The sequence below is a fragment of the Aquarana catesbeiana genome, linkage group LG01 (genome assembly GCF_042186555.1).
Source record: "Aquarana catesbeiana isolate 2022-GZ linkage group LG01, ASM4218655v1, whole genome shotgun sequence".
NCBI lineage: Eukaryota > Metazoa > Chordata > Amphibia > Anura > Ranidae > Aquarana > Aquarana catesbeiana.
The window spans coordinates 888,449,570-888,462,869 of NC_133324.1; the positions used below are offsets into that span (position 1 = coordinate 888,449,570).

The 13,300-nt window shown below is 41.4% G+C and overlaps 1 protein-coding gene across 1 annotated transcript in view; it reads right to left on the reverse strand.

The window, feature by feature from the left end:
• GRK4 (G protein-coupled receptor kinase 4) overlaps window positions 1-12,889 on the reverse strand; it is a 341,746-nt gene extending 328,857 nt beyond the window's left edge. Inside the window, exon 1 of the mRNA XM_073610875.1 lies at window positions 12,565-12,889. Within this exon, the coding sequence (XP_073466976.1) occupies window positions 12,565-12,622 (58 nt within the window). The 5' untranslated portion in view covers window positions 12,623-12,889. The remainder of the gene's footprint in view (window positions 1-12,564) is intronic.
• Between the last annotated feature and the right edge of the window lie 411 nt (window positions 12,890-13,300).

Sequence of the window (13,300 nt, forward strand, 5' to 3'; positions counted from 1 at the left end):
CCAAACGTGGAGGTCCTGCCAAAACCCTCTCCTTGGAGAGAGCGCAGCCCCTCTGGTTCCCCAAGCAGTGCTTCCACCATGGCGGAGGAAACACTAAAACTGATGGCATGGTGGAAGCAGCTGCTTTTTAAAGGGGCGTTGTCACGCAGTGTTTCCTGTCTAAGAGGTGGAGCTACGCTCTCTCCAAGGTGCTGTCCTGAAAGGCGAAGGGAGAAAAATGTGTTGTAAGGATTTACAACCACTTTAAATATAATTCTAAAAATAAAAATCCTTTACTTCTCTTTTAAGTCGTTATAACAAGATCACAGCATCGGCCGCGATCCTGGTACCGCCCTTTTGATTCGGTGATACAGTATACTTTCACGTATAAGTGATCAAGTTGGCTATAGAGCCACTCAATCACTTGTAAAGGGATGAGAAGGTGCTGCTGAATCCGTGTATCCCCGGCTACACTGTCTTTTCTGTGGGCCCGGGGCCGGCATAGCGGGTGTTTACAGATAGATGGGAAGCACATACATGAATATCCCACAATTTGGACATGCAAGAGCCATTCCTATGCAGTATAAAATTCCAGAGTGGAACCAACTAGCAGAACTTTTTTTCCCCTAATTTAGAGAACACTAAAAATAAGAAAAAAGGGCATAAAAAACAACACCAGCTATACATAGGGGTTGATAGTATGCAAAATCTGGTACAGCTGTGCATAGAAACCAATCTACTTGCAGGTTTTATTGTCAAACCCTAACCGCTTGCCAGCAGTCATATGGCGGCTAGGCAGCGCGGCTCTCGTTCTGGGCGGGCACCATATGACGTCCTCGCCTTCCCGGCCCACCAGGGTGCGCTCGCCCGCCGCGTCACTGGGGACCCAATGCGCATGCCCGGCGGCCGAGATGTCCGCCGGGCACCTGCGATTGTCCGGTAACAGAGCAGGATCGTGGATCTGTGTGTATAAACACACAGATCCACTTCCTGTCAGGTGAGAGGAGACCGATCGTGTGTTCCCAGTACAGAGGAACACCAATCGGTCTCCTCCCCTTGTGAGACCCCACCCGCTACAGTTAGAATCACTCCCTAGGAAACATAATTAACCCCTCGATCACCCCCTTCCCTGCCAGCCACATTTATACAGTAATCAATGCATTTTTATAGCACGGATCGCTATATAAATGTGAATGGTCCCAAAAATGTGTCAAAAGTGTCAGATATGTCCGCCGCAATATCGCAGTCACTATAAAAACAAAAAAGCTATAAATCTATCTCCTATTTTGTAGACGCTATAACTTTTGCGCAAACCAATCAATATACGCTTATTGCAATTTTTTTTACCAAAAATATGTAGAAGAATACATATTGGCTTAAACTGAGGAAAAAATTTGTTTTGAAAAAAAAAAAAAAAAAAGTGGATATTTATTATAGCAAAAAGTAAAAAATATTATGTTCTTTTCAAGCTTGTCACTCTTCTTTTGTTTATAGCGCAGGAAATAAAAATCGGCAGAGATGATCAGATACCACCAAAAGAAAGCTCTATTTGTGGGGGGAAAAAAAATGATAATCTCATTTGGTTACAATGTAGCATGACCGCGCAATTGTCATTCAAATTGTGACAGCGCTCAAAGCTGAAAAATGGCTTGGGCAGGAAGGGGGTGAAAGTGCCCTGTATGGAGGTGGTTAAAGTGATTGTAAAGTCTTTTTATTTATTTTTTTGTTGTTTTTTTTTTTTAAAACAAAAACATGTTATACTTACCTCCTCTTTACAGTGGTTTTGCATAGAGCAGCCCGGATCCTCCTCTGCTCGGGTCCCTCTTTGCTGCTCCTTGTTCCTCCCTCCTGTTAAGTTCCCCCACCACAAGCAGCTTGCTATGGGGGCACCTGAGCCGAGTCACAGCTCTGTGTGTCCATTTAGAGACGGTTTCCCGCCCCCCCTCCCTTCTGATTGGCTAACTGACTTTGACAGCTGTGGGAGCTAATGGTGCCCCTGCTGTGTCTCAGCCAATCAGGAGGAGAGTCCCGGATGGATAAGACCTTCAGCTTTTACAGCTCCTTTAATTGAACAAGCTGAAGTTAGAAGCCGCTTGACTACTATGTACCGCTGCACCAGATTCTGAGTGCTGCAATTTTAGTAAATCTCCCCCATAGTATGTTAACTAACTTGAAGGTTACAGCAACAATTACAACTTCATGTACATACATCAGGGTCCGAGTCAGCCAGTACTCTTTTAAGGTGATGGTTAGAGCACATCCAAACCATCCACAGTGTAATTTGGCCATATTGTACCATATAGTGTATCAAAAATGGTCACTTTAATTGGTTGATTGTAAGCTCTATAAGATATTTCAACCAGGTTTTAAAATTTTTTTTTGGTCCTAGGTTGCGTTTAGCGTCTAGTCGCTAGATAATATATACTTCAAATATACCAGTGCCGGGGGTCAACGAGGGCATCCATTTGAACAGCAAGGCCTTTTTTATACTCCATAAACAGTGATGTTGCCATCTTGATGGATTGGGTCTATTTAAAAGACTCTTTTAAAATGAGGAAAATATAAATGCCTCTTTGATTCATTGTACCCGGGAGCATTACCATACTACAAGATCACAGGGTGTGGAATCCAGATCCAGTTCTGACACTTTCCGTCTGATTGGTACAGCAGGTATGCTCTGCAGCCAGTCCTTGCCCGTAGCTTCGCTCTGGCATGACTTACCGTATATACTCGAGTATAAGTCGAGGCACCTACTTTTACCACAAAAAAACTGGGAAAACTTGTTGACCCGAGTATAAGCCGAGGGTGAGAAATGCAGCAGCTACTGTAAGTGGAAAAAGAGGGTCAACAATGCCCATCTGCAACTGCATGCCTCCCTGTGTCCATTGCATGCCCCCCTGTGTCCATTCCATGCCTTCCCCGTGTTCATGCCTTCTGTGTCCATGCCTTCTGTGCCCATGCCTTCTGTGCCCATTGCCCGCCCCGTGTCCATTGCCCGCCCCGTGTCCATTGCCCGCCCCGTGTCCATTGCTTCGCTGTGCTGATTGCCTCCCTGTGCCGATCTGTCTACCTGATCAGCCCGTGTCATGCAGTCAGACGGCGGCCATCCAGTGTACAAAAGGCGTGCCTTCTCCTTGTCCTCATCTATGATAGGCTTAACAGTCAGTGTTCCGCCTATCACGGACATCCTCTCGTCCGTGGGATGAGGACGAGAGGATGTCGTGATAGGCGGAACACTGAACACTGACTGGGAAACTGAGTGTTCCCCTATCATGGACGAGGAAGAGGAGGAGGTGCAGCTTTTGTACACTGGATGGCGCCGTCTGACTGCATGACACGGGCTGATCAGATATGCAGAGATGGCGGTGACTCGAGTATAAGCCGAGGGGGCACTTTCAGCACAAAAAAAAAAAAAAAGTGCTGAAAAACTCGGCTTATACTCGACCGTATATACGTTAACTAAAGCACAGTCATGGATGAATAAACCTCAGCCTAAAGATCTTGCATGCACGGTACTTTAGCTTTCGGTTTCTGTAATAGGTTGTTTTTGGCACAGGCTTTGAGACACCAGAAATTTCAGCCCACAATCTTTTGGCACGTGTTAGCCACTTATCAAAAAAAAAAAAAATAATAGTAATAGTAACTTAATGGCCCTTAAAATAACCTTTCACCTTGAACCTCAGGGGAAGTTGAGTCATACTATGGTATCAAGGTGCTAAATCCTATCATCTTTTAAAAGGTCATGTGTTTAAAGTTGTGGCTTTCATCCAAATTTTCAGCACCACTGCATTGAAATATTTATACAAAACCTAAATGATATCCTTTGTCCACCTGTGGCAGTGTTATTGCAAACAATTTTTAGCCGCATAAAGAGAAATTGGTCCCTTTGCTCATTCAGGGATATATGTACTCCCAAGTTTTCTCCATCCCTAAATCTTAAAAGGGCAATTCCACTTTCATGGGAGGGAAAAAAATAGCAAATTAAAAATAAATAATAATAAATATAGCATATATAAATTTCAAGTCATATTGTAATTGAATGTTATTATAAAATACCTTTCCCCTTCAATCTGCAGCTCTGTAATTTTCTGTAAAATGCAATATGGCAACCTGGAGGCCTTCTGTACACAGATGGTGTACAAAACACCCCAGAAATGTAGACAATATTAAGATACAAGTCAGATTTTTAGCATCCCCTGCATCCAAAATGTAATTTTTGACGAGATTCTCCCAGTTAGAAAATCACAGCTAAAGGGATGCAGACCCTGCAACTTTCCTCATCAGTGCCCTGCAGGTGCAGCAGCTGATTGAAAATTATATAATCACTCCCATACAGATTCACCTTGACAAACAGCTATTTCTTCAGAATAGGTAGGCATTTGTAAAAATAAATAAATACAAATAATGTTAATATTACTGCAATGTACATATATCATCCAGAGGGGAATGTTTTTTTTCTCAAACAAAAGTGGAGTTACTTTTTAAAGCTCATCTCCAAAACGCTTTCATTGCAATGGGACTGCTCCCTCAATGCAAGGGTTAAATGGCTGTTTAGGTTTAGGTGTAGGGCAGGAGTCTCCAAACATTTCTAAGTAGAGGACCAATTAAAAAAAAAAAAAAAAAAAAAATCCCGTGTCTCCCAATTAGATTCTCTTTTAAATCTGGATCACCATCAATAAAATCGCCTTTACATCAGAATCCCCATCATGAGGCCTTAAAAAGTATTCTGCCACTTTTATTATTCGGTAATATTATAATGTATTTCATGGAAGCATACATTGTGGGCTATTGTCATTTTTGGTGTAACGTTATCAGTGTTTTCACCCAAAATTTCACATCTACTTCCAATTAGAAATATGGGTGAATATTAGGTGAAAACATTGATCATTAGTCCCCCTATATTTCCATTATTGCAGTACATATACACATTTGTAGATTCTCTTCCTATTAGCTCGGGTACAATCAATCACTCTCTCCACTCAACAGCTAAGACAAAATCTCAGTCCCATAGGGGTCAATGTGCTAAAGAAGTAGAAGCTGTTCACTCAGATAAGTGAATGTTCACTTCCCAGAAGGAAAAAAATCTGTAAATAGGTTGCACCTGAATTTACTTTGAGAACCCAATCATGTTCTAAAAAAATAAATCCTCTTTTTTTTTTTTTTTTAAAAGCTGAACTCCAATAGATAAAAGAAACAGATGAGTGCATCGCAAATCATTGATACATCATTATATGTATTGTTTAAACACAAGCAGTACAAGTACCTGAATCTGACCTTGTATCAGCTTTATGCAGTCACTATACAGCAGAGCTCAGATTGGGCAAAGGAGAAGCAGGACAAGGAACCAGACAGTTAAAAAAAAAATATATATATATATATATATATATATATATATATTCTTGTACTTACATTATACACCCTGCCTATCCACATACATATGATGTATAAAACATCTATCCACATACGTATGATGTATACATCTATCCATGTACATATGATATATACCCCATCTATCCACATACAATACATCATCATTGATATGCTTTCTTAACCAACATGCTGTATAGTCCCAAAATACCAGAAAGTCTCTCTATACACAAATGCAACATATTCCAAATTCGCCATTTAGTAAACCCAATGACCCCCAAATGTCGTTGTTTTGATGAGCTGCGGACACAGAAGACCTGTATACCTAGACGGCCTTTTTAATTTTTTTTCCTCCGAACTTCTTTTCCACCTTGCAATCTTCTCTAGCACTAGATTGCCCCACAAAATTTGAACATATTTGTGCCCAAGGTCCATTCCAATTGCATTTCATTTCCTCGATCTATAAAATATTGTTAGACGATACCCCTCAGTGGGAAATAGCCAGCTGTATATGGATAAGTGAGAACACATTCTCCGATGTCCCCCCATAGCCAGTGTGGGACAAAATTTGGAATACAGCCTTTAAATCTATGTTATATCAGATGTTCTGGCAATGCTCTAACATTCAGCTCTAGTGGAGCTCCGTTAGGCCCCTTACACACGGGACAGGCTCTGTTTGAGTCTGCCTGCTCAGTGGGTGGAATCTGTCCTCTGATCCTTTAGTGCAGAGCAGACAAAACCCACTCTCCTCTATGGGTGGTCATATGGAAATGGACCACCTGTCCGTTTACACCCAACTGCCATCCGATCTGATCTGCCAGACAGATTGGGAACAGATTCCCATCCATCTGTTTTTAGCGGACAGGATTGAATCGGATGTCAACGGACACATGTTCATTGACACCCACCGCTCCATAGAGGGAGACTGGAGGGTCTGATCAGGTCCACCTCTCAGTTTTTCCAGGTGTTCGCCATATCAAAAGGCCACTTATACAGCTCCTTGAACAGCTTTTATGCCTTGTTTCCACTGAGCGGATCGGTTCGGGTCGGTACAGTTTGAATGGCCTAGAATGGTCTGGTCTATTCTGGTGAGCATTTCCACTTCAAGTGGGACCACAAGGGGCCATACAGGGTTTAGAAAAAATGCCTCAGCATAGCACAGCAGAGGGTTTTCTGTCAGCCAATCAGTGGAATGTATCGTAGCTCCGCCCTAACCGAACCGTTCCATTTTCTATGGCCCCACATCTGAAGCAGGACCCTGAATGGAACGGTTCGGTTGTATGGGCCGCTTTCATAATGGAAACACCCAAAATAGCGTACCGTACCGAACCGAACCGCTCAGTGGAAACGAGGCATTAGATGTTTACCTTTAGACCTGCTCTGTTAACGCCTAGACTTGTCTTACCTAGGTATCTCTAAATCAATTTCTCTCAACCTTTTCCACACAGAAGAACCTTTGAAATAACTTTCTGGTCTCAGGGAACCCCTGCTAAAAATGACTATGTCTACAGCTCATGAGAAATTAGTGTGATGTCAGTAAGAATTCTCCTTACACTTGTGGTTAAGAATTATCTTCTTACAGAAAGCTAAAAAGATCAATGGTGTCAGTGGGAACTTATTTGAGAGGCAGAAGTAGCTCAATGAACCCCCAGCAACCTCTGGAGGAACCCTAGGGTTTCATGGAACCCTGGTTGAGAAACCCTGCTTTAAATATGATAAATTTACGCCAGGTGACTTATTCCACGTTACTGAAGGAAATCCGAGATCTCTTCCCAGTCCAAGCTGTTGAATTCCATTGCAAAAATTAGGACAAATGGAACACCTTACGGCGACAATACGGGGTAATCTGAAGCTCACAAAAGATGCATGGAAAGTACAGGCCGGCAACTTAACAGCTTCTACATAGAAAATATTTGAGCATTACAGCAATAACATAATCCAAAAATGTTGACGCATTTCGGCCTTAGGCCTTCATCAAAAGCATCACCCTTTGGTACCCTATATTTAGAACCCACCTCTCCCTATCATATGCATATCAAGTATATTAGACTTCAGGCTGAACATTTACATTTTCCTTTTGTTGATCAGTATGGTGCGCATCTGCACTTGGATTTACCCCTTCGTTTTGTCTCTTTTACAAATCTACTGTTATTTGTCAATTTTTACACATACTGTGTATATGCGAACATTGTTATTTCCTGTGCTCCTTTTTGAGTCTAAAGACTAAAATCTCCATTGGTATACATTATTCAGTCATATGACTTTTTTTGTATATCTTTATGTAATACATATGAAGAGACTCTTCTGTTTATTGAAGTCGTGTGTGAAAGCTGTACTCAGATATGTTAACTGGTAATTTACTGGTCGCAGTAGGTCATTTTTTTTTTGGCACAGGGTTTGCACTTTAAAGAAGAATTTCCGGCATCGGTATGTTAAACATAGTTGCAGTGGACTAGCTTAGACCAATGTAACTATGCATATATACCGTACCTGGGGGCCTATGCCCCCCGGAAGCTGGAAATCACACCGCTACTCATTGGATCTCCATTTGCTTATGGGTCCCATACTGAGCGGACAGCCTGATGCATTCTGAACACCGGAGATCGGCTGCTGAACACAGGCACCATTCAAAGAATTTTTAATTAACTAGTTGCCACCTGCACACTGTCAAATGACGGCGGGACGGTGCGGCTCTCGTTGTGGCGTCCCAGAACGGGCTCGTGGCGATTGCGGCCGCGTCACGTTGCTAGGACACGGCGCGACCCTAATCTCTGTAAAGAGCCTGCGGCTCTTTAACCATGTGATTGGCTGTGTCCAATCACAGCCGGTCACATGTAAACACGACAGAGTGTGTGGCGAGGAGAGCTGATCAACAGCATCTCCTCACAGGAGACATCTACACATGCAATCAGGGCACTAATCAGTGCCCTGATTACAATAGCCACACCAGTGCCACAAATCAGTGCCCACAAGTGCCACCAATCAGTGCCCATTAGTGATGCCAGTCCGTGCTGGCTATCAGTCCCGCCCAGTGCCACCCATCAATGCCCATCAGTACCGCCCATCTGTGCCACCTATCAGCGCCCATAAGTGCAACATATTAGTGCCTCATCAGTGCCCATCAGTGAAGGAGAAAAAAAAATTACTTAATTACAAAAATTTACTGACAGAAACTAAGTTAAAAAAAAAAAAAAAAAAAAATTCCACATTTTTTGGTCTTTTTTTTTTAGTAAATAGAAAAACCCAGCAGTGATTAAATACCACCAAAAGAAAGCTCTATTTATGTGAGGATTTTGTATCTATTTGTGTAGCATGACCACGCAATTGTCAAAGTGCGACAGCGCTGAAAGCTCAAAAATGGCCTCGGCAGGAAGGGGGTGTAAGTGCCCTGTAGACAAGTGGTCAATAAGTCCATATAGATCAGTACTGGCGTGCAGCAAAACTAGCACCACCTAAAGTGTAACTTCATTTTCATGACAAATAGGATACTAAAGCTGTGGTTCAGGCCACCAACGGGCAATTCCCGGTTACAGTAGTTGTTTTAGGCACAGTGTTCTCATTTTAAACATCATTACTCAATAAGACCATATGGATGACTATCAATCAGCAGGACTGAAGAAGCAATACAAAGGCTTGTTTCACACAGGCTTCAACTTGTATAAGAGCAGTGAGATTAGAAAGCTTTGACAAATCATTTGCAGAGCTTTCAGCAAGTTTTTTTGAAGTTTTAAAGTACTATTCAGCTCCAGTTTGTAAATATTGAATACAGATCCTAATGGAAGTGCTGATTGCCACTTTAAATAAGCTGTTAGCAGGCTTCAGCATTTCTTGAAACTTGTTGAAAGCCTGCTTTCAGCTTGTTTAAAGTAGCAGTCAGCACTCCCATTAGGATCCTTGTTCAACATTTACAAACTGGAGCTGAATGGTACATTAAAAGCTTCAACACTTGCTGAAAGCTCTGCTAATGCTTTGTCAAAGCTTGCTGTTCACACTGCTCTTATACAAGCTGAAGCCCGTGTGAAACAGGATTAAGGCTCCTTCACACTAGTGCGATTTCAGAATCGCATTGTAATGGAAATCACATAGTTTTCAAGCGTGTATGTTCACATCAATCCAACTCAGCACAGCGCGATTTTGGAAAAGTTTCCTGTACTATGGTGCAATTCCAGTGGGATTTTGACCCCATAAAATATGCAAACCACATCATCGCACTGAAAAATCGAATCAAAATTGGATGGCAGCAGTGTGAACCTAGCCTAAAAGCGTAACTTCATTTTCCTGACAAATATGATACTAAACGGTTATAAAATCTGCCAACTACACAGACAATTCCTGGTCCCGTAGGTCACTAACAGTGGTTGCACTTTGAACGCCATTACTGAAAAAGTTCATAGGAATCAGTAACTGGCAATTTGCTGGTTGCAGTAGGCCTCTTTAGGCCCAGTGGGGGTTATTTACCAAAGGCAAATCCACTTTGCACTACAAGTGCAAATGACAAGTGCAAAGTGTACTTGAAATTTCACTGCAAGTGCACTTGGAATTGCAGTCGCTGTAGATCCGAGGGGGACATGCAAGGAAAATAAAAAAAATAGCATTTTAGCTTGCACATGATTGGTTGATAAAATCAGCAGAGCTTCCCCTCATTTCAGATCTAAGCCTCAGATTTAGTACTGATATGCAATAGGACTAAACTAGCTCCACCTAAAGTGCAACTCCAGTTTCCTGACAAATATGATACTAAACTGGAGTCCAGTCCACTAACAGGCAATGATTACTGGTAAGTAAGGCAGTAAGTCACTTTATGCAAAACGTTTGCTCTTTAAGCATCATTACTCAATAAGCCTGATTAGTACCGAAGTGCAGTAAGGCTGAAGTAGCTCCACTTAAAGTGTTACTCCACTTTCCTGACAAATATGATAATAAGCCGTGGTTCAATCTGCCAAGTGGAAATTCTTGGTTGCAGTAAATAGCTGTTTGCACATATAAACTTTATTACTCAGTAAGCCTATATAGATTAATACCAAAGTGCAATAGGACTAAAGTGCAACAGGACTAAAGTAACTCCACAGCCCTCGTTCACATTGGAACAATTTTTCATGAGATTTGACAGGTGAAATTGCATGACAAGTCGCACCCTATTGCCGGCAATGGCACCGTTCCAATCGGCGCAATGCCGACTTTGCGGCGCCGCACCGAATTGCAAAAATGGTTTCTGCATTACTTTGGGCAATTTCGGGTGCGACTTCAATAGACATCTGTGCATGAAGCCACACGCGTCTTTCAAGTCGCACTGAAATCATGCAATTTCTGATGAAGTTGCACGATCTCAAAGCCGTGTTCAACGTGAACGGGGGCTTAAAAGCGTTACTCCGCTTTGCTGAGAAATATGATAATAAGCTTGGGTCTAATCCACTAAATGGCAATTTCTACTTAACAGCAGGTTGCTGTTTGCACTTTAAATGCCATTACTCAATAAGCTCATACAGAGCAGTACCGATATACAGCAGGACTGAAGGAGCTCCACATATAGTGTAACTTCATTTTCCTGACAAATAGAAAGCAGAGTTGCAAAACAAGAAGTGACATTAACGGTTCTTATTGTCTAGCAATGCTTATCTGCTGGTACAGGCTTTGGACGGGTTTGAAGTAAACTTGTCATAAGAGATGGGGGCTGCCATTGTTGACCTCCTGAATATGCTAAGCTTGCCTGTCTAATATGCAAGACCCACAAGCACCAATACGCTGGAAGTAAGCAGATAAAGATTCAGATTTACCAAAAGATTTGGGAACGTTCACACAACAAATTAGGTGACTATTCACCTCAATTATCTAATCATGTGCAGAAGAAATAAGTAAACAGCCATTTTCTTTTCACTTCATAGGATAATTAAAGTGAATCTTCACTTGATTTATTGTGTAAACTTTGTCAGACTTAGTAACTCCACTTCAAAGTTTTGAAAAACAAAAACAAAAAAAAAAAAAGAAGGTCTTATTGACACACTTGCCTGAAGGTACTGAAACCAGCGAGTCAGCATGACAGCCAGTCTTCAAGCATTTTCAACCAGAGAATTCAGCAAATGCAGCCTCTATGTTTCTCTTATGACGGGATGCATTGATGTGTCCATTTGATTGTTGATAAATGTGCTGTCTACGTTTATTAAACAGGTAACAGCGGAAGGTAAATATAGACACAGCATTCCATTAGTCTACAGTTCATTAATGGCAAGAAGAATCTGCGTATTTCCTAACAAGCACAGCAGGAACTTTAGGAAATAGTACAAGCAGACAGTAGCTGAAAAAGTTATAAATACTATAATTAGGATTATAATTTTGAGAAAAAAAAAAATGTAATAAAATATAATAATCTCTCTCTCTCACACACACACACATATATACATATATATATATATATATATATATATATATATATATATATATTTTACACACATACTCACACTTTTTTTCCCAACAGTATTTTTGCTAAAAAGAGGCAACATAATGCTATTATGTTTTAAGCTGAATATAATGTAATAAACATAAAACACTTTGACACGTCCAAGTCCACCCAGACATTCAATGATCACACCATCTTTCCTCCAAGATAGAAATTAATGTCAATTTTTATGTTTCAGTTAAATAATCATTCCACAGCAGCCATGCAGAATTCTGCAGAACTTTGCAACAAAGAAAAACTATTTGGAAATGTTGGCAGCCATGTAGCGTGCAGCATACACCCCCAACAATCTGTACAAGAGAACCCCCCCAACACACACACACACACACACAATAGTAGGTCTGCACTTTAATAAATCCATCCTACTTAACAAGTCACTAGTTGCTGGTTGTAACCAATGCAATGCATACTGCAAAACGCTGTTATGATATGCAAATCCAGAACATGCATAATGGAGGTTCTGCAGCAGCCAGCAGATTTCCTATAGACCAGACTGCTCCCTGCATTGCCCTCATATGTTGTGTGACAGCACAGGGGTTATTGATGAGCTGGCCTGCACAGGAGTGATCTGATCAGTTTAGATCCCCTGTTGGTGTTTCTTCTATACAACAAGCTGCAATGATAACATTCAGAAGAAAGAACAAAAAAATCCCCACATCCCCTATGCACATACCATGCATGCCTCTCAATCATACAACCAGGCTCCAGCCTCCCACTATGTGTGCATGATCCAGCCTCTGCTCCCCACCCACTATCCCTCTTACCTTCTCTGGCTTTCAACAACACTGTGTTGGCCACAATGTTCTCAATCTCCATGATCATGAATCAGTGCAGTGGGAATCACACATCTCTGGCTGCACACCCCCCACCCCAGCTGATCCTCTTTATGCTTCCTTGACAGCCAGCAGCACCTGCCCTCTGCTTGCATAGATCCTGTGTATGGGCAGCCTCATCTCCAGCACATTGTACAGTGTACAGCAGCAGGCAGCCCCTTGCATTGGGTGCACAGTGTGAGTGTGCTCTGCTCTCTCCTCTCTGGGCTCCTTCCTTCCTGTTTTGCTCTCAGTGCTGCCTATAGTGAGGCGGGGACAAGGCTCACAGCCCTCCCAGAAGCAGAATGAACCTTCTTCTCTCTACACTCAGCTTCACCTTCCCACATTTGTCAATGGTGCATTCACACTGCCAGTCCAGGACAGTCCTTGGATGTCACCCTGCAACCGCTGCCACTCATTTGTTTCACTTTTTTTTTTTTTTGCAATATATATATATATTATATATATATATATATATATATATATATATATATATATACATACATATATACATATACACACACACATATATATATATATATATATATATATATATATATATATATATATATATATATATATATATATATATATACATATATATACATACATACACACACATGCATTTGTTATTTTGCTGTATTTATACATAAAAATAATAATATATATTGTAGTGTGTGTGTATTTT